The sequence below is a fragment of the Microcebus murinus genome, chromosome 2 (assembly GCF_040939455.1).
Source record: "Microcebus murinus isolate Inina chromosome 2, M.murinus_Inina_mat1.0, whole genome shotgun sequence".
NCBI classification, from domain to species: domain Eukaryota; kingdom Metazoa; phylum Chordata; class Mammalia; order Primates; family Cheirogaleidae; genus Microcebus; species Microcebus murinus.
This window is the reverse complement of record NC_134105.1, coordinates 103614239-103635175: the sequence shown is the minus strand read 5'-3', so window position 1 is coordinate 103635175 and position 20937 is coordinate 103614239. Positions and strand designations below refer to the sequence as shown.

Genomic DNA, 20937 nt, shown 5'->3' with positions numbered 1-20937 from the left:
TTGGCGGGGGAAAGAACAACACTGCACCGCGTCCCGTCCCTCCCGCCCGCCCGGGGCCCGGGATCCCACTCCCCACCGCCTGAAGCCGACCTGGCCCAGGAACTGGGGGCGCGCTGGGGAGTTGGGTTCACCTTGGAGGCCAGAGAGCCTCAGCGCCCGGAAGGTGAAAGGAATGGTAAGGGGGAGGGGTGAAGGGACAAGGGGAGATCACCGAGTCCCGGAAGGCCGCTTTTCGACGCCCAGGCGTTGCGCGCGCTTGCTCTTTAAATACTCAGACTGAGCGGCGCGCAGCGGTCGCCATGGTGACGCGTGTCCCAGCAACCGGACTGAATGGCTGTTGCTGGGCAACGCCGGGAGTTGAAGTTTGGGGCCGCCCACCTAGATACTCGTGCTTTCTCTGGCCTGCAGGTGGGGGGGCTTCTCCGCCTCTCCGGCCCGCGCGCCCGGCGCGCTGACGTAAGACGCCCCCACCCCGCCCCGGTCCGGCCGCGGCACAAAGCCGCGCCTTGGAAGCCGAGCGGGCCGCGGGCGGGGGCTGTGGTCCCGCGGCTCCTGAGCGCGCTTCTGTCTAATCCCGCGCCGCGCCGAAGTGTTTTCAATGTGTTATTTCCCAGTCTGCATTGATTGGGGCTAAGAACTGTTTTCCTAATAGAGTCATAACTGCTTCCGTCGTCCTAGACCGCACCCCGGGACTGCCTGAAACGCTGAGCGCCACGTGCCGCTGTGGCCCCAAATACCTCCCTGCACCAGGATATTTCTGTCCTTCAGATACTTCTCGGTTCTTTCAAATTATTCACCCTCATACATGGTTTTGCCCCCCCACCACCACGTGCCTACCTGTTCCAAATGCCACTCTGCTCCCAAAAAGATAGTTTTGTGCCCCCAAAGTCCATTCTGTAGCCCCATCTACTCTCTGCCTCCTAAATATGTAACCGCACCCACATAACTTGTCGCATTCCCCCTCCCTCGTTCTGATGTCCTCTCCCACATACCTCGGTGCCCCTTCCACATACCTCAGGACCCTACACATTACGTACCAATTCCTCCAGACACCGTCCCCACGCGCCCCGGAGTCCCCCTCCTAAAGCTCCCAGTCCCCTCATTATACTGTGCATTCCTCCCTCTGTCCAAGACACTGACTCCTCTCTCAGGCCCAGCCTCCCTAGGCTCTGCCCCCATTAGGCAGCGCCGTCCAACCTGCTCTCCACCGGGTCGGGGCAGCCCCTCGGCCAGCGCGCGCCAGCCTCACAAGGCTCCCGGTAACCACTAGATGGCAGGAGCTCCTGGCCAGCAGTGCGGGCTGGCCGCCGCTACAAAGTGGAGGGTGAAAAGGAAGGACCCTAGGGTTCCTTGGAGCCCAGGTTTCGTCCTTTAAATGGAAAAATTTCCTCCCACTCTCTTCTCAGGAGAAAGCCAAGGAAGGAACCCAGGCTGCTGGAAAGTGCAGCCCGGCGGGGCGGGGGACTGTGGGTTTCAGGGTAGAACTGCGTGTGGAACGGGACAGGGAGCGGTTAGAAGGGTGGGGCTATTCCGGGAAGTGGTGGGGGGAGGGAGTCCAAAACTAGCACCTAGTCCACTCATTACCAAGCCCTCGTTTTTTTCTCAGCCCCACAGACTGAGGCTTCAGTGGACACAGAATGGTGGGGAAGTGGAGTAGGGGACCTAGGGGTGGGCTTCCTGCTCTTGCTGTCCAGGACCTATACCTAGCCAGCTTTGTCTGTTCCCTTTTCTCACCTTAGCTGTGGCCTTAGAGCTAAAACTAGAGCCAGGAGGCCTCACTTCCCAGACTCCGACCCCCCTCTTCTCCCCCCACCTTCTGGAGCCAGGGAATGGTTGGTGAGAGGGGAGGCCAGTTGGAGAACAAACAGGTTGTCAAGAGGGTTGAGTGATTAGTGCCCATGTACCCTACCCAGGAATGGTTGGGAGGAGGAGGAAGAGGTAGGGAAGGGGGGACGGGGCGGGGTTTTGTCACCTGTCACCTGCTCCGGCTGTGCCTAGAGCGGGCGGGGGACCGGTATAAAGCAGCAGGCGCCTGTACCCGCTCCACCTCACACGCAGCGCCTGCCTGAGTCTGCTCTGTCCCCTCCTCACCGAGTTCACCACCACCATGACACCAGGCATCCAGTCCTTTTTCTTCCTGCTGCTGCTGCTCCCAGTGTTTACAGGTGAGGGGCACAGGTGGGGAGTGGGCTGCCCTGCTTATGTGGTCTTCTTTGCCTTTCTGTGGGTTTTGCTTCCTGGCAGATGGCACCATGAAGGGCAGAAATTGCAGACAGGGGTGGCCCCGTCTGTGCCAGAGTGAACGAAAGGCTAAGGACAGGCTGAGAAGAGGCAGCCCCCAGGAAAGTGGGTGCCAGGGGCGGGAAATGTCCTGAAAAGAAGTCTGGGGATAAGGGAGTCAGGAGAGGTAAGTCTTGGGAATGGAGACCTGGGCAAGCCAGGAGCAAAGGCGTGTGAGCAGAGAGAGGGAGGCTGCCCACAGGGAGGGAGGAAGAGGGCTGACCTGAGGCTGCCTGATGCTGCCCACTTCTCCATCCACCTGAGAGGACCTCTCCGGTTGCCAGAGGTTATATTTTCTCCTTGCTTGAATTTGCCCTCCTACCCACCCCGTCACCTCAACTTCTTAACAGCTACAACAATTGTTCAACCCTCAACAGTTTCTGCAGATTTTGGCAACACAGCCTCCAGCCCAAGCAGAGAAACAGAGACTTTGTCTACCCAAAGCCATCCACCATCCAGCATTACTGAGAGAACTGCTGTGAGCACAACCAGCAGTTTACACTCCAACCACAGTTCTGATTCAGGTTCAACCATTCCAGTCTCCGATGTGACCACGGCCCTAACTACCACACCAGCCTCAGGCTCCACCACCACTCCAGTCTCCGGTGTCACCATGGTCCTAGCAACCACACCAGGCTCCACCACCACTCCAGTCTCCGATGTCACCACAGTCCCAGCGACCACACCAGCCTCAGGCTCCACCACCACTCCAGTCTCCGATGTCACCATGGCCCCAGCCTCAGGCTCCACCACCACTCCAGTCTCCGATGTCACCATGGCCCCAGCCTCAGGCTCCACCACCACTCCAGTCTCCGGTGTCACCATGGTCCTAGCAACCACACCAGGCTACACCACCACTCCAGTCTCCGATGTCACCACAGTCCCAGCGACCACACCAGCCTCAGGCTCCACCACCACTCCAGTCTCTGATGTTACCACGGCCCCAGCAACCACACCAGCCTCAGGCTCCACCACCACACCAGCCTCAGGCTCCACCACCACTCTAGTCTCCGATGTCACCTCGGCCCCAGCCACCACTCCAGCCTCAGGCTCCACCACCACTCCAGTCTCTGATGTCACCATGGCCCCAGCAACCACACCAACCTCAGGCTCCACCACCACTCCAGTCTCAGGCTCCACCACCACTCCAGCTCCTGGTGTCATCTCTGCTCTAGCCACCACACAGGCCTCAGGCTTCACCACCACTCCAGTCTCCGATGTCACCACGGCCCCAGCCACCACACCGGCCTCAGGCTCCACCACCACTCCAGCTCCTGGTGTCATCTCTGCTCTAGCCACCACACAGGCCTCAGGCTTCACCACCACTCCAGTCTCCGGTGTCACCACGGCCCCAGCAACCACACCGGCCTCAGGCTCCACCACCACTCCAGTCTCCGGTGTCACCACGGCCCCAGCAACCACACCGGCCTCAGGCTCCACCACCACTCCAGTCTCCGGTGTCACCACGGCCCCAGCCACACCAGCCTCAGGCTCCACCACCACTCCAGTCTCCGATGTCACCACAGTCCCAGCACAGTCCAAAGTCACCACGGCCTCAGCCTCAGGCTCCACCACCACTCCAGTCTCCAATGTCACCATGGCCCCAGCAACCACACCAGCCTCAGGCTCCACTACCACTCCAGTCTCCAAAGTCACCACAACCCCAGCCACCACTCCAGCCTCAGGCTCCACCACCACTGCAGCCAACGATGTCACCTTGGCCTCAACCAAGAGCTCTACATCAGGCTCAGCTTCCACTCTGGTGCACAATGGCACCTCTGCCAAGGCTACCACAACCCCAGTCAGCAAGAGTACTCCATCTTCAATTCCCAGCCACCACTCTCATACTCCCACCACCCTTGCCAGCCACAGCACCAGAACTATTGCCATTAGCACTCACCATAGCACAATACCTTCTCCCACCTCCTCCAATCATACCACTTCCTCCCAGTTGTCTACTAGGGTCTCTTTCTTCTTCTTGTCTTTTCACATTTTGAACCTTGAGTTTAATTCTTCCCTGGAAGATCGCAATAACAACTACTTCCGAGAGCTTCAGAGAAACATTACAGAATTGGTGGGTATCTGCCTTCCTTCACTGTGCTCCCCTAAAGCAGTCTCTAAAACTGCTCAAACCTTTTGCATCAAGCCTGAGTCCTTTCCCTCCCACCTCAGTTCTTGCAGATTTACAAACAACAGGATTTTCTGGGCATCTCTTATATCACGTTCAGGTACAGTTCTGGGTGTAGACTCTGTGTGTGCGGGGTGGATGTTGTCATGACTGTGGGGAAGGACTGGTGCACTCATGGTTGGGGGAAAGTGCTGAGAATCTGGGACCCATGGCTGAGTTGCCTATTTCCCTGTAACCAGGCCGGGATCTGTGGTGGTAGAATCAACTCTGGCCTTCCGAGGGGATTCCATCAGTGCCCAAGATGTGAAAATGCAGCTTGTTCAGCATGAAAAGGAAGCAGCTGAATATAACCTGACTATCTCAAGAGTCAGTGGTGAGGCTACTTCTCCAGCTGCAGCCCTCGCGCCACGCCAGGGCACCTCTCCCACAGCTTCTGGGTTCCTGCACTTCCGCTTGATGCTAGCAGGGGGAGGGTGCTTCCTTTGGGAGACTGCCCTGACCGCTGTTTTTCCTTGTAGTGCAAAGTGTGCCGAATCCTTCCTCTGCCCAGTCTGGGTCTGGGGTACCAGGCTGGGGCATCGCCCTGCTGGTGCTGGTCTGTGTCCTGGTCGCATTGGCCATCATCTATCTCATTGCCCTGGTGAGTGCTCAGTCTCTGGCCCTGACCTGAGTCCCCCTGGTGGAAGGAACCCCTGGCCGACCATAACCTCCTATCTTCCCAGGCTGTGTGTCAGTGCCGTCGAAAGAACTATGGGCAGCTGGACATCTTTCCATCCCGGGATGCCTACCATCCTATGAGCGAGTACCCCACCTACCATACTCATGGGCGCTATGTGCCCCCTGGCAGTACCAGCCGTAGCCCCTATGAGGAGGTGAGGACGGGCTCCACAGGCTGGGGAAGTCAGAGGTTAGGGATGGGCAGGGGTTCTGAGGAGTACTTGGAAAATCTAAAGAGCTTGGGAGAGGAGAAAGGGGACAGGTGGCACGAGGTAAGCAGTGAAGGGCCTGGCAAGGATGGGGGTGGAGGTCAGAGGAGTTCTGGGGGACAAGACTGGGGAGGAAATTACAGAAGGGAGTGTCCCCACTACCAGAATCTCCCTCAAGAGGGAGTGCCCCCACTACCAGAATTCCCAAAAGAGCTTTGCGTGTCCACCTTCACTGCTGGCTGGCTCTGGCTGAACTGTGCCACTGCGGTGCTTGCCAGGATGCCCAGCGGCAAAATGGGTGCGGCATTGTGCCCAGGGGAGCCCTTCCTGCAGGAGTCACAAGGAATAAGCACCTATGTCCCCACTCATCTCCTAACAATGGAAAGTAGACTGAGAAAGGCTTGGAGGGGGGTGTCTCCCATGTAGAGGAAGAAGTCACCAGGCCAGGTGAGCCTGGGTGCCAGTGGGGTTCTTGGGAGACTCAAGGAAGCAGGGACTCTGCCCCCCTCCCTTTTTCCTCTCTTGGCCTTTCTCTACAAGACCTAGTAAATAATTACTGCTGCCACCTGGGGCTGGAAAGCCTCTCCCGGTGGGGGAGGAGAGAGGAGTTTCTTTTTCTTGCCCCCATTTTCCTCCTCATGGAAATCTCCCTCTTAAGTTTTAACACATCTCCTTAGGCTGGAGGAGTAGAGAATGGAGGGGGAAAGACCAGCAGGGGAGGGCAAGGTGGGTGACTAGAGCCAAGGGAGGGGGTGAAGGGGAGCAGAGGGAGGGGGAGCAGCCCTGTTTACAGTCACCTGGCTGCTGGTGAGGCCAGCAGGTGCTCTCTCTGAACTAACCCTTTGAGAGCTGGCCAGGCCCCTGGACCTATTACCCCTGCTTGGGGCACCATCCAGGGACCCTAGGAGGTAGCTTCTGTCCCTCACCCTGGATCTGTTTTCCCTCCACTCAGGTTTCTTCGGGCAACGGTGGCAGCAGCCTCTCTTACACGAACCCAGCAGTGGCAGCCACTTCTGCCAACTTGTAGGGGCATGTCACCAGCTGAGCTGAGCAGCCAGCTAGTGCCAGTCCACCCCCCTCCGGTTCTCCACCTCCAGAGCCCTGCCACTCTGTTCCGAGCTGGTGAGCTGGATGGGCTGCTCACAGCCACCCTCAGAGGCCCCACCAAGTCCCCTAACCCCTCTGGGCCCGGGGAAGCCCATCCTTGCCCCTGGGGCATATGCCTGGGGAGTGGCGCCGTGGTGGCTCCTGGACGATGGGCCCACAAAGCCCAGAGATGGGGGTGGGAACCTTGACACGTCTGAATAAAACGTGGCCTCCCGCTGGGCCAACTTCTGATCCTTGATCTGTGACCCATGGATGGGATAGGCGGTCAGGGGGCCTATAAGGGGGATTTGGGGAGGGGGAAAGGAAAGGAGGCAAGAAGGAGTGGGGTTAATTTAAGAAGCAGGAGATGTGGGTAAGAAGTGACATAAGAGTGCAGGGGTGGCCGGCGGAAGAACTCAGTCACCTCTGGGGCTCATTCCTGGGGCACAAGAGGAAGGAGGAAACAAAACCTAGGCAGACTTGGAGGGCTAGCGTGACTGGGCCCCGCCTGCCCAGTGGCTCTCCCCTCTCCTCGCTGGGTTTCACTCAAGGCCCGCGCCCTCTTCTCGCCCTGGCACGGTGCCCCCAGGCGGCTCTATTCTTAGCTGCCCGAGTGTGAAGTAAATCCTTGGGCAGCGATAACAGCCGCAGAGTCAACAGGGCCACGATAAGCGGGGGCTGGGTCGCATCTGGGCTCTGGCGCCAGGCCCGCCCCTCCCGGCCCTGGCCGCCCCACCCGTCCGCCGCCTCTAGGGTGGGCTTCCCGCCACCCTGGGAATGGGGAAATGGTTCTGGTTCCCTGACCCCTTTGGGCCCGGCACAGTGCCCACCCCCCTCAACTGCATTCCCCCAGGGCCAGGGCGCGGCCGCCCGGACGCCCCGTCTGGGGCCTGACGCCTGCAGCTGGAGAGCTGCGCCCCCTGCTGGCCCTGGTCGGCTCGGCAGAGCCTGGCTTGGCGACCAGACCCACCAGGCACCCTGGCTCTGAGCGACAACTGAGCACACTGGAGCCCTCCCGCCCGCCACACCCAGCACAGAAACTAAGAGGAATGGTCACGCTCAAGCAAGGCAGAGATGTGCCTGGCATCACAGTTTATTGTTTATAAACCATGAAAATAACAGCCGTTGCTCGGCACAGGCCTAGCAGTGCCCATCGCAGGGAGGCAGCAGGGGCACCGGAGGCCTGGCCTGGCCCAACCCAGTGGGGGTACTCAGTCTCAGCTGGGTCCCCAGGGGAGACTTGGCACGTTGGCATGGGTGCGGGACAGGTAAAGCATGCAAGAGGGAGAAGAGGGACATAAGGGGCATGCGGCTGGGGGGTGTGGGGACCCAAATAAATAAAGCAGAATGATGGGGTCCCCTTTCCCTCACCAGGGAGTGCCTGGACAGTGTCCAGCCAAGGAGCCTGCCTGCCCCGAGGCTGTAGTTCAGCATCAATGGGGCAGGGAGCTCAGCAGGGCCTAGGGCAGAGCTGGGATCATGCCCAGTGTTCCAGTGCCCTCCCTCCCAATCAGCCTGGGGGGTACAGCACAGAGATGGAGAAGGGGCTCTCTCCATGACTTGGGTAAGAGGCCAAAGGCAGGGCACAGTACAGAGACTAGTGGGGTGGGGGCCTGGGCTAGCAGGCAGTGGAGAGAATGGGGGACAGCTGGAGTGGTGAGCAGAGGAAAGCCCCTTGGTCAAGAGAAAGCCCTGGAAAGACACAGACATAGGGTGAGGGGCAGGACCACATGGTAGGAAGAGTTTGGGGGTAACAACCTGGAGCCAGGAGGCTTCGGGGGCCAGGGCTCAGGAGGACCCCAGCTCTGGAAGAGGGCCTGGAAGAGTCAGTCCAGCTTGGCGAAGCCCCCAATGGTGACCTTCCTCTCAGGCTTAGTGCCCACTGGCTCCTGTAGTTGTACTGCGCCACCCCCAATGAAGCAAAAGGCAGGGCACACAGGCCCTGAGCAGTCTAGTGGGCATTCTAAGAGCCCACGGAAGGACACAGCATCCAGGAAGGACACCCGGCCTCGCTCATAGTCCAGGCAGATGCCCAGGCGGGGCGGCAGGGGCACCGTGCAGCTGGCTGCTGGACCGTCCCTCCCCGTCAGCCCTGCACCTGCGCTCGCCCCAGACCCCAGCAGGATCTTGCCCATGCCGATGGTTAGGAAAGCGAAGGGTGGTGACGCCTCCACTGTGGCATCCTCCGCACCACTGTCGTGCCCACTGTCCGGATCATACCTGCAGGAGTGGGCGTTGGGTAGGAGGAGTAAGGAAGTCAGGAAGATGCTGAAGGATGGAATGTGGAGCAAGAGGTTGATGGGATCGATTTGGGGTATCGAGGAAACATGTTAAAGAGACATGGGTTAGAGGACAGAGTTGGGGGTTGGTTTGGTGGGAAACGGGTACTGAAAGGAAAGCACACTGGCAGGAGAGGCATTGGGCAGACAGGGAAAGACGAGGCATTGATGAGGCACACTGAAGGAATGCAGCACCTAAATTATGCTGGGGGAAGGTTTTGAGGGTTAGGGGATGTTGGCAGAATCAGGTGTTAGTGACTAAGATACCAGGGAGAAGGGAGGAACAGAGAAAGGATGTTGGGAAGGTGGGTGTCGGGAGAGACAAGGGTCAATTGGTGTCGGAGATGAAGGATATTAGAGGATGCAGGGTTGGGAGTGATGGGGTTTAGGAGGGGACTGGCATTGGGGCATGTTGGGGGACAGAGTGCTGGGAGAGGGGTTAGGGAGAAAAGCCTGTGTGGGAGGGTGTTAAACAGGACGTTGCAGAGAGGAGAGTTGTGGAGATGGGATGTGGAAGGGAAGAATTTTAGGATGTTGAGCACTGAGGTGAGTGAAGGAGGTCTTGGAGAGAAAGGCTTTGTGGAGAAAGGATGTGGATGGGGTGTTAGTGAGAAAGAACACGGAGGCTTGGAGGGATGGTGTGTTGGTCCTGAGTGACAGATGGATGGAAGGAGGTGGAGATGGCTCCTTCTATCATCCCTTTCCCTGACCACACATTCCAAAAACCCTTTTACCAAGCCCACGTCTCTGCTGGCCACAGGCCTCCCAGCCTGGCTTCCATGTTCCTACTACTTGCTCCTAATCCCTTCCCCAGCCAGCTCTGCTCCAGCAAGTCTGTGAGTGCCACCCCTGCCCTGTCCCCAGCCCCCACCCAGAGCCCCCACACCCCATCCCTTCCAGAGGGGCCTGACCTGGGGCTGATCACATCGGGGGCACCCTGGAAGCTTTCCTGAAGCTTGCTCTCCAGCCCGACGCCAACCTTGACCAAGTAGGAGGCTGGGTCCACAGCGCAGGCCCAGTAGCTGCGACCCTGGGTCACAGCCACATCACCCAGGACCACGTCCACGCTCAGGTGGCAGCCGGTCAGCAGCCGGTCAGCAGCCAGCAGCAGGGGTAGCCCTGGAACACTTCGTACTGCTCGCTGGTCCTTGCTGATGGCCAGCCGCTCTCGGCTGGCACCCCAGCGGCCATCGAGGAAGAAGTGCAGGACTGGAAGGAGGGGGGAGGTTGAGACAGAAGGAAGGACTTCAGGGACAAATACTGGCACTGGGGGCTGTGAGGTGTTAGTATAAGACACTGGGAGATTTCAGAATAGGGAACAAGTTGCCAAGGGGTTCAGTCACCAGGAACAGGCAGGGGGCTCCTGGGGAACTGGAATGGGGGGGAATAGGAAAAAAGGAAAGGGCCTCCCAAATGGGCATGGAGCCCCAGGAAGAGTTCCAGTGATGACCAGGGGACAAAGAAACCAGGATTCCAGACTCGGTTGACTCATAATGCTTCCTCTAACCCCTTTCCTGTGGCCGGCCCCGTGGACAGTCCCCACTACTGTTCTGTTCCATCTGGTTACCCAAGCCCTACATAATATGCCCCCTACTTAGGTGGCAAGGCTTCCCTATCATGTCCACACCCCAGTGACCAAACTATTTTCTAAAGAGTCACTTTACTAATATTTATTGAGCCCTAACTATGAGCCAGAAACTGTGCTAAGACTTTACACGTGTCATCTCACAACAGTTTAATTTTCACAACAACCCTATGAAGTAAGTAATATTATCCCTACAGAAGAGGACTCTGAAGTTCAGAGAGGGAGAAAAACTTGCCCAAAGCCATCCACACAGTTGGCAGGAGGCAGAGCTGGGATTTGAATGAGCAGTCTAGCTCCAGACATAGTGCAGGTGACCCACTATGTTAAATGGCTTCTCCAGCGCCCACACGGGAACCAGCTGGCAGTGCCTGGGCTCGAACATACCCCTCGCCCTTTGCACGACCACCTGTGCCTGCCACACCATGCCCCCTGCCTGCTTACTCACCGGGGGCGGGAGGCGTGTGCAGGTGCACATCCTCGCTGTACTCGCCGTAGCCGGCCTTGTTGCAGCCACGGACACGCAGCACGTACACGGAGCCTGTGTCGGGGTTCTCCAGCAGGGCACTGGTGCCCCTCACCTCCTCCCGCCGCTGCCAGCGAGTAGGACCTGGCTGGGCAGGCACATCCGTGCGCCGAAACTCAACGGTATAGTGCCAGGCAGGTGGTGAGTGGGGGGGCAGCCGCCAGCACAGGAAGATCTGATCGTAGGCAAAGGTACGCTGGGTGTCAATGACGGGAGCCTCAGGCACTGTTGGAAGACACAGCAGGGGTCAGTCAGGGCCTGGCCACTGGCCTGGCATGGAGGGCAAGGGCAGGCAGGAAAAGGGAAGCAGCGGGAGCCGGGGGGGTGAGTGTGGGTGAGAGGGAGCTGGGGAAAAGACTTATCTGGGCACTGGGCACAGGAGGGGCAGGGCCCAGGGGAGAAAGAGGCAGGAGAGTTCTGGGAAGAGAGTCAGGAGGCCTGTGTTCTAGTCCTGGTCTGCCACTACCTCATTTGGGCCTGCATAAGTCACTTCCCCTTTCTGGGCCTCAGTTTCCTCCTCTGTGAAATGAGGGTATAAGACCAGATAAGTTTTGGGGGCTCTTCCAGCTTAGACATTCTATGAGTTAAGAGGAGCCCCGGGGAGAGGCAGGCAAAGGCCACTGGAACCCAGGCAAGAGGGCACAGAGCAGGAGGGCGAACAGGATCGGGAGGAAGATCAGCAAGGGAGAAAACGGGCAGACAACTGAGGGAAAGCAAAGCTTGAGCATAGGGGAGGAGGTCAAGGGAAAGAGAATGCAAGTCCAGAAGTCAAGGGTCACAAGGGCAAAAGGTCAGAGGGCCAGAGTTAGGCAAGGGCCTAAAGAAGGCAGAGGAGAGACAGGGCATTGGTCAAGAGGAAGACCATGAGGTCAGATGAAGGCAGGAAAGAGAAGGAAACAATGAGTGGGTGGCCAAGCTGTGTGGGAGCAGCGGGGTGGGGAGGGGGGCCCGGCGGGGGGCAGGACCCCCGGGGCAGGGCCGCTGACTTGCCTGGGGTGCTCCGGAGCAGAGTCCGCGGTGGCCACAGCCTACAAACAAAGAGAGGGAGAAGCAGCGCTGAGCGCGGTAGGACGGTGTGGCAGGGTGGGCTGGGTGGGAGGAGTGGCTGGCCAGGCCAGGTAGGAGGCCGGGGAGGTCCCTGGTGGGCACTGCCCCCCGGGCCCGCTGCTGGGGTGGAAGGGAAGAAGGGTCTGGTTGGGCATGGGGCCTGGCCATCTCCTTACCTCGCAGGAAGTTAAGCTCTGTCAGCAGCTTCATCTCACGCCCCACGTCCAGCTGGCAATGGCGGAAGGAAGAACTGGCAGCTGGCCGGAACGTCTGGAGGGCCTCAGTAGCTCGGGCAATTCTGGGATGGGGGCGAGAAAAGGGTCAGGCACTGCCATCTGGGCAGCCACCCTTCTCCTTGAGTCTGCTTTGCCTGCCCATAGAGCCTTAGCAACTGCTTTGGGTCTCTTCCTTGCCCCTTGGGACAAGCTGACATCAGTCTGGCCTCATGAAAATCCTCAGGGGCTCATCTCTCCACCTAGCAGTGCTCTAGACATCGTCTTAGATGTTGGCTACACCCATGGTGTCCCTGCCCCCCAGGAGCCCGTGCCCCTGTGCCATGCCCCTGAGTACCTGTTGTGCAGCTGCTTGGCTGCTTGCACAAAGCAAGGCTGGTCTGTTTCCTTAAGTACTTCCTGGGCATAGCCCACCAGACCTGAGCCATCCAGCAGGCTCCGGTGCTCCTGGATCTGGGCGCTGAGACGGGCCAGCCGCTCCTGCTGGCATTCTTCAATGGCCTGAAGCAGTGATGCCCGCTTCTCCTCCAGCACAGCCCCCAGCCCCCGCACCAGCTGTGACACCTCCTCCTTGGCCTGCTGACCACTCACCTGCCCAGGGAGCAACACCCAAAGAACGTGTGACTTACTGTCTTCCTTTTGGAGTCAGCACTGTGCCAGCCTCCTGGGACAGCATAGCATGGCTAGGATCACAAGGGTTCTGGGGAAATCCTGCTCACCTATTCCAATAGGGCCAGGCTCATGGCTGCAAAGGCACCTATGCCCCAAGTTGGGCTCTACTACTGACCATTTTTCTAACCCTCCTGGATGCCCACATCATAATCTCAATCCCTTAAGGACTCACCCAAACAAAAGAAGCCATGGCTGCATTAATATCCACTTGGACTGCACTAATGTCTCCTGGCATCTATGCCATCCTTATTTGTCCATCCCCATGTCAGCCAACTCAAGCAATCTGGCAGAAGCTATCAGAGCCATCACCTCATGCTAGCTCCAGGAATGTGTACCATCCTTAGTAGGCAACTGAGCCTGAGAGCATCTGAGTGACATCTGTGGGCTTCTGAGTTCTCTGTCCTAAGCTATAGCTACCCGCCCCTCCTGCAGCCCCAAGTACAGCCTGGCCTGGGGGACTGGGGTTCTTGCCAACCTGGTTTAACCAGAACCTGGACACACCTCGCCTTGTGGGCTTCCTGAGGTTGCACTGAAGTGACTGGGCCATGCCCACCCACACCCCCTTACTGCCTCCAACCCCAGGCAGGGCCCAGGGCCTACCTCCATGCCCTCCCTCACCTCAGTGTGCCTCACAGTCTCCTCCAGCTCACAGATCTGGGTCTGTACCGTGTCCTGGTTTCCCAGGATGTATGTCAGGCTCTTTGTCAGCTTGTCCTGAGGGGGAAGAAAGAGGTGGGCATCACGCCTGGCTCTGCAGAAGCCAGCAGTTAGGAGGAGGTGCAAGAGGGTGAGAGTGTGAGTTAGCACGGGAGTTGGATGAGGAGGGGTCCTCACCTTGAGGGCCTGGTAGGCGCTGAGCACTGGTGTGATCTTGTGCCCGCTGTGGGTGCGCCGCACCCGGCAGAGTTGGCATACCAGCCGTTGGCATGTCTTGCAGTAGTGGGTCACCTCTTCCTTGTGGTCTGGGCACATAAGGCCCTAGGGACACAAAGAGCAATGAGGCATGTGTAAGGGTGCTATCTACCAGGAGAGCAGCATGGTGCCGTCCCTCTCCACTGGCCAGATGTGAGTGGAGAGATCACTCAGTGGTGCTCCATAGTGCCACCTGGTGGTACACACTGGCACCAAGGAGAGCCTTTCCTGCAGTCTCTGGCAATGCCCATTTGACCAGGTTGCTCTTCCCTTCATCTACCTCACCGGGATGTGTGGTAATAATAATAATAATGGTGATAATTAATCTTAGGCTTGTGGTTAATAATTCACCTTGTTCGTGTTGTTCACTGCTGTATCCCTAACACCTGGAATGGCACCATGCACATAGGTACTTGATAAATATTTGTTCAATGAATGAATGCATACAGATATTTTTAGTGTACAAATAATACTTTTTAGTGAACAAACATTATTTCATGTGATTCCCTCAACGACCCTGCCAATGTATATATACTGCAGGGCAGATACTACCATCCCCCTGCAGTAGATGAGATGAAGGCCCAAAGATGAATGATTTGTGGTAACTTTGTTACAGAGAAAGATGCTTGGCAGTGGCAATCTCCTGCCTACCTCCTTTTGGAAGCCCATAATGCCAGGCACCCCCACTCGCCCAGTACCACCATGTCCCTCCCTCTGTAAGGGCCAGCTCACCTTGGGGCGGAAAGAGAGGGTGGGCAGGGTGGGCTCATGCTGGGCCTTCTGGGTGCCCCAGGGGTGGAAGAGCTTGAAGCACTCATTGCAGAAGGTGGCTCGGCACTCTGTACAGCCCTTGGTGGCCTCTAGTGGTGGGGGCTTGCACAACTGGCACAGGATGGCGCCTCCCACACTCACACTCTGGCGGTACCGCTCCACCACACGCTCCAGGGTCAGGTTCCGGAAAAGCCCCGCCAGGCCCCGTTCCCCCAGCTCTACATCACCCTGGCAGGCTGGGCACGGGAACATGATCACCTGGGGGTGCAAAGCACCTCGTTTCCGCCCGGGGTATGTCCCAAAGCCTGTGGATGAACCAGGGAGGTAGATGAGGTGAGAGGTATAGCTGGCCAGGGGCAGAGGAAGTCTGTTCAATTAAAATTAGATTTTTATTGTGCCACAGCTCAGCTGTCACTAGAGTCTGGATGAGCAGTATCTCCACCCCCAGAAAGGCAGACAGATGCCCCTGACTGGTGAAAGACCCCTTCCATCTTCCTGCTGAGCAGCCCAGCATTCCCACCCCTATCCCACAGGCCCCAGCCCCACCTGATTTAAGGAGTCGGTCCAAACGGTCTGGCTTGGGGAGAGTCCTGCGGGAGAGTCGGGGGCTGCGGGTGGAAGGGGTGGACGCAGGAGAGGTGGGCTCGGAGCTAGGGTCCCCACCATGGCCTATGTAGCCCTGCTGGCCCAACACCTCCCGGGCACAAGCCTGGCACACGTTGTGGGTACAGGGCAGCACCAACGGCTGCTTGTACATCTCTTGACACACTGGGCACAGCAGTTCCTTCTCCATGTTCTTCATGCTCGTCTGTGGAGAGACCAGGAGGCTAGGTAAGAGCTTGGACACTTAAGTAATGTAAGCAAGCCCCTTGGCTGCCCTTAGGGGGTCTAAGGAAGGGGCAAGACAAGCTACCTAGGGCTTTTGTCAGCACCTGCCCTGATCTGGTTCACAGACCTTCCCAGGCCTCAGACCTTACTCTCTGTTTCCCTCCTGCAGAGCTAAAGGCCCAGAAGAGGGATGCCTGGAGCTGGTGCATCCCCCATCCTCAAGCCCCACCCCCATCACTCCGACAGCAGCAGCCCCACCTGGCAGCTCCCCTCACCTGCCTCCATCCCGCCATCTCTGGGCCTTCTGCCTCTCGCATTTTTCTCAAGGACACCGCCCATTCTGCAGCTCTGTGCGGACCCCAGCCCCCTTCTCTAGCACTCCCCCACCTCGCGTCTGACGCCTCCCGATAGCCAGGCGCTGCTAGCTCTCCATCCTCCAGCTAGCCCCATCCGTCTTCCTACCGCGTCTCAGGCCTGCGGCTGCCCCAGCCTCCATTCCCCATCCTTCACTTCCCATCCGTCTCCTCCAGTCCCTCGATACCAAACCATGCCTCTTCGCCCCCCACCATCCAGCCCTCCCACCCTCTTCCCCAGCGCAACCCGGCCAGCGGCAACCCCCTCTCCAAGCTAGGGGGGAACCAAGCGCCCCGCCTACTCGCCCCCTCCCCACCGGAAGTACCCCTCCCCCTTTTGGTGGCGGGGGTCCTTAGGCTATGCCCCACCCCCACACCTCACCTTGGTCCCTCTCTTCGCAGCCATCCCGGTCAGGGGCGCAGCTGACACAAAGGAGGGAGGGACAGGGAGGGAGGGGGAAGGAAGTGGTGGGGGGGAGCAGGGTTGGCACCGCCCCTGGGAGAGCCGGGCATGGGTTGCCATGACAACCGCAGGCTCGGAGGCAGCCTTGAGTGGGGGTGCGGTGGGGTGGGGTCTCGGGGAGGGGTCCAAATTGGGACCTGCACCCTGGGAAGTCTCCTTCATCACCCTCCACCTGTCCTCAGTTTTCTTGGAAAATATCCAAGCTCACACATCCCCCTCCTCATAGGAAACATAGCGCCTTTCCCCTAAAGCCCCAGCCCTGATGCAAAGCTGGCGGCTACCCCAGCCCACCCGCTGCGTCTGGGCTGCTCGCAGCTCCTCACACCCCAGGAGACCGACGCCTTCAAATACTCACCTCCGGGCTGCACCTGGGATTACCCCTCTCATACCTGCATCCGGACCCTCCCATCACTAGCCCCCTGTCTACATCCCAGCATCCTCCTGGATCCCCACCTGTTCAAGGTGCCAGCTTGCCCCAGACCCCTATGCACACCCTCCCCTTCCCCTCGACCCCACCTTAACTCACACTGATGCGGACTAGTGCATCCATGATGGAAGTGAAGGTCTGCATATCCTCACCCTCAGCCATGGCCCTACCGTGCCCGCCCGCCCCCGGGTGCCCGATCCTGGCTGCGGCTGCGAACCCCGGGCTCAATGCAGGAGCCCAGTGGGGGTGTGGGGAGGGGTGGGGGTGAGGAGTCACTGCGCATGCTCCAGGGACCAGCCTCGAACAGTGCCCGTAGGGGTAGGGGGTGGGAAATAGTTCTCCCCACGTGGTTCTTGACGGGCGGTGGGGGGGTTGGGTAACATGGAAGGGTATTTGAGGATGGAAGCATTTCTTATATTCTTATTTTTCACTGGCTCCTAATCTTTCTCAAAACGAGAGGTTAGTTTCAGAGGAAGATGGGCTGTGGGTAGGAGCACTACATTTTGGGTTGGGCAAGAGTCCACGGGAGATGTTGAGCCAATGATCATGGGGCAAGGAGGTTTGAGGAACATGCCCTGGAGTTGACATAAATGGAAAAGAAGGCAGAGGTGGGCTATTGGCTAGAGGCCATGGGCCCAACGACTTGAAGAAATAAGTACAGCTTGTACAGAGTGGCAGCAGATGTACGGGATACGGGGAAAGCCTGGGGACCAGGGCGGTGGCTGAGGATGTTCTTCAACGCACTATTTCCTCCCTACCGGAAGAGGGCGCTGCGTCCACGCGCCGAGAGAAAGAAGACATGGGGGTGAAGCAAAACCGTGTTGGGCGCTGACGCATGCGCACAGCTAACTGCACCCGGTTCGGCTCCCCTTTCTTGGTCAGAGGCGCCGATTGGACTCAGGGCCGGGGCATGATGGGTAACGGGACCGGTGGGCTCCCCGGGACAGGCTAGCTGGGGCTGGAGTTGGGGCAGGCAAACTTTCCTGGTCTTCCCCCGGCAGAGCTGACGTGTCCTGGGTCCCAGGAAGAGGGCATTCCCACCGGACGGGAGGGTTCGGGGCGTCCGGGGCTAGGGAATACCTGGGGGTCGCCGCGGGGTGTGGGGAGTTCGGGAGTGTGGCTGCAGTCCCGGGAGTGCTTGGAAATGGTCGGCCCACCCAGCTCCGGGAACGGCCGCCTCTGCAGTCGCTTCTGAGCCTGACTCTGTCCCTTCTTTCTTTTCCTCCAGTGGTGGGTACGGGCACGTCGCTGGCGCTCTCCTCCCTCCTGTCCCTGCTGCTCTTCGCTGGGATGCAGATGTACAGCCGCCAGCTGGCTTCCACCGAGTGGCTTACCATCCAGGGGGGCCTGCTTGGCTCCGGCCTCTTCGTCTTCTCTCTCACTGTATCCTTCCTGCAGCGGGAGTAGGAGGGCCACGTAGGCTTATGCTCTTCCTTCCCCACACAGTTTCTCCGTTGCGTGCCCTGTTCCTTAACTTACTCAACCCAGGCCTTCAATAATCTGGAGAATCTTGTCTTTGGCAAAGGATTCCAAGCAAAGATTTTTCCTGAGAGTAAGTGAAAATTAGAGGTTGAGTATTTGAACCTTCTTCTCTTTAACCTCCCCTAAAAATGATACTGAATCTCCAGGTGCTTAGGTGGTAAAGGTTGTTAAGGAGAAATATGTTTACTAAAACTATGTGAAAACAGAAGACACTTTTGGATCCAGCACTTTATCTGGCTCCTGGAATTGGAGCTGGAAGAGAAGGCCTGTGAAAGCAAGAAACATGGTTAGCTTCTGGCTGGCTCCCAGGGAAGGTTTGAGGGGAACAGGCAAATTTGGGCTGATGTTTTACATCCATCCAAGGGAAGGTGTTCTTTTTCCCCAACAGAAGAAGCAGCAGGACCAAGTTCACTGATGTGAAATTGACCCAATAATGGTGAATTCTGTTTATTTGAGAGGATTGTGAAGAGCCTAAGTATGAGATACACCAAATTTCTATGGCAGCAGGAATCCTGACCAAATTAGAATAATTTATATTATTTTCTGTTTCGAATAATCCTTGTTAATTGCTTATTTAAGTGAGAATTGATGATTTAGTTATTTATGGAGAATTAAGTTGATAAAGCAAATTAGGCATCAAGGCCAGATCACCTAAGGAATGCCACATGCTCAAGAATTCACAGCAGATGCAATCTCATGTGAAACCTTCATCTGGTAAAACAAAGATCTATCCCTATTGCCCTTATTTCTTTGCCCCAGTCTAGGTCTAGGTCTCTCCACCTAGCCCTGTTATAGGCTTCCAGAGCTCCTTCCAAGCAGTAGCCCCAGGACTTCTCTCTGTCAGATTTTATTTCCATGTGTATTGTCTTCACTTGCGTGTGAAAGAAACCATTTTTGTGGAGCAAAGTTTGGGGCCCTCTTTGCCTTCCCTGCCCTCCACAGCTGGGCAGGTGGGGCCCTGTTTGCCCTTGTTTTCTGCCCTCCCACCATCTCTCCCATCCTATTCCAGATGTCTTCAGATCCTTTCTTGCCTCCATTGACAAGTATATCCGGATGTTTTGCCCTCCAACCTGTGTCTAGGGAGAGAGACCCTCAACTTCCACCACTTGTCAGCCAGCTTAATGAATTGATTTTCATTAGCTGCCTTCTGTTGGAAAGGTTTTAATCCTCTTCCCCAAATGGAAGCAAGCCTTGCCCTCAGGCTCTGCTATCACTTTTCCTTTTCCTTTTTACAGGAGGAAAGTCAGCATAGGGAAGTTAAGTGCTACTTGGGGCCGAGCTGGTAAAAGGCATGCATCTCCCACCTTGGTGTCCTACGACATCATTAAGGCCACCTCCTGCTGTTGTCTTACCTTTCTAAGAAGGTTACCCAAGATTCAGAGAGCCATAGGTTTCTCCTAGACTCCACATACAAATGCCTGGTATTTCTATTCTGACCACTATGCTCCTTGTCTCTTCTTGCCTCCTTAGTTCTCCTCTGCCTCCTGTTGGCTCTCTTTGCATCTGGCCTCATCCACCGAGTCTGTGTCACCACCTGGTATGTATCTGACAGCTGGGTAAGTGGTGCAGCATCCCTGTTCTTCGGCAATGGATCCTACTGTGTTGGTGTCAGACCTTTTCCCCCACACTTACCTCCCCTCTGTTTTCTCTCTTTTGCCCTTCCCCATTTTCCTAAACCTGAGCCTGGGTTCTTTCCCCCTAGGGGGCACCGTGCTGGCAGCACGCCCAATGATGCCATGACCTTTCTGTCTTCACCCTGCAGCTTCATCTTCTCTATGGTTGGTCTATACTACATCAACAAGATCTCTTCCACCCTGTACCAGGCAACAGCTCCAGTCCTCACACCAGCCAAGGTCACGGGCAAGGGCAAGAAGAGAAACTAACCTTGAATGTTCAATAAAGTTGATTCTTTTTAGCTCTGTGAGCTGTGATGTGTTGTTAGCCTCATCTGCCAGTACCTGCTTGGGTGTGCAGAATGTTAAGACTGTTGGGCACCTACTCTTTTCAGACCTTGGGATAGTGAGCCTTTCCTTTCTTCAAGATACTTTTTTTTTTTTTTTTTGAGACAGAGTCTCACTCTGTTGCCCAGGCTAGAGTGAGTGCCGTGGTGTCAGCCTAGGTCACAGCAACCTCAAACCCCTGGGCTCAAGCGATCTTCCTGCCTCAGCCTCATGAGTAGCTGGGACTACAGGTGTGCACCACCAAACTGGCTGATTTTTTTTTTTCTTTTTTTTTTAGTAGAGATGGGATCTCACTCTTGCCCAGACTGGTTTTGAACTTCTGAGCTCAAGGGATCCTCCCTCCTTGACCACCCAGAGTGCTAGGATTATAGACATGAGCCACTGCACCTGACCCCAAAATTCATTTTTACCAAGCTTTTAAAAATACTTTTTTATTTTATAGAGACAGTCTTGCTCTGTTGCCCAGACTGGAGCACAGTGGCCTAATCATAGCTCACTGCAACCTCAAACTCCTGGGCTCAAGTGATCCTCCTGTCTCAGCCTCCCTAATAGCCGGGACAACAGGCACGTACCAATGCACCGGGTTCATTTTTACCAAATATTTATTTATTGAGTACCATCAGTACCAGGAATAGCATATACTTGTGTGAGAGTCTAATCATGGAAGAAAAGTACATGAATGATCTGTAGTCTTGACCTTTGGGGAAAGGGTAAAGGCTGCAGCGCAGGAAGGCCTTTCTGTCAGAACTGGACGGAATCTTAGAACAGAAGAGTAAGGCCCCTCACCCCTACTGTTCCATGGCGTTCCTTGCAGGGGCTTTGTTATCCCAGCTACCCACCCTGAGCACCTGAGCCCTCTGCCCCTTCTGCTGCAAGTGGGAATTTCCTACTGGTGTTGCTTTTCTGGCCTCGTCTATTCTACCCCAGCACAAACATATGCGTATGTTTAGAATGCCTCCCCAGGTTGGTCACTGCCCCTAA

General features: G+C 57.0%; 3 protein-coding genes across 5 annotated transcripts in view; 2 read left to right on the top strand and 1 right to left on the bottom strand.

Annotated features, from left to right (window-relative positions):
- KRTCAP2 (keratinocyte associated protein 2) overlaps positions 1 to 19910 on the top strand; it is a 139985-nt gene extending 120075 nt beyond the window's left edge. The window contains exons 2-6 of the mRNA XM_012767855.3: positions 17349 to 17430; positions 17742 to 17896; positions 18002 to 18065; positions 19466 to 19532; positions 19758 to 19910. Of these exons, the coding sequence (XP_012623309.1) occupies positions 17349 to 17430; positions 17742 to 17896; positions 18002 to 18065; positions 19466 to 19532; positions 19758 to 19878 (489 nt within the window). The 3' untranslated portion in view covers positions 19879 to 19910. The remainder of the gene's footprint in view (positions 1 to 17348; positions 17431 to 17741; positions 17897 to 18001; positions 18066 to 19465; positions 19533 to 19757) is intronic.
- Positions 1607 to 6679, top strand: MUC1 (mucin 1, cell surface associated). Its single transcript, XM_076000194.1, has 7 exons — positions 1607 to 2165; positions 2658 to 4354; positions 4453 to 4508; positions 4648 to 4781; positions 4927 to 5048; positions 5131 to 5280; positions 6287 to 6679. The coding sequence occupies exons 1-7, from the start codon at positions 2108 to 2110 to the stop codon at positions 6359 to 6361; spliced, it is 2292 nt and encodes a 763-aa protein (XP_075856309.1). The 5' UTR covers positions 1607 to 2107; the 3' UTR covers positions 6362 to 6679.
- TRIM46 (tripartite motif containing 46) lies at positions 7461 to 16792 on the bottom strand. Of its 3 annotated transcripts, none has more exons than XM_012767847.3 (10): positions 16613 to 16792; positions 14989 to 15250; positions 14404 to 14747; positions 13594 to 13737; positions 13378 to 13473; positions 12425 to 12678; positions 12031 to 12152; positions 10730 to 11032; positions 9611 to 9908; positions 7461 to 8640 (listed from the first exon to the last, which is right to left on the bottom strand). In XM_012767847.3, exons 1-10 carry the CDS (start codon positions 16673 to 16675, stop codon positions 8247 to 8249), a joined length of 2280 nt encoding a protein of 759 aa, XP_012623301.1. In that variant the 5' UTR covers positions 16676 to 16792; the 3' UTR covers positions 7461 to 8246. The 3 variants fall into 3 exon arrangements, with proteins under 3 accessions (XP_012623301.1, XP_012623300.1, XP_075856324.1); XM_012767846.2 differs by lacking the exon at positions 16613 to 16792 and adding an exon at positions 16006 to 16532; XM_076000209.1 differs by lacking the exon at positions 9611 to 9908 and having other exon boundaries at positions 8446 to 8640.
- Positions 19911 to 20937: the final 1027 nt, after the last annotated feature.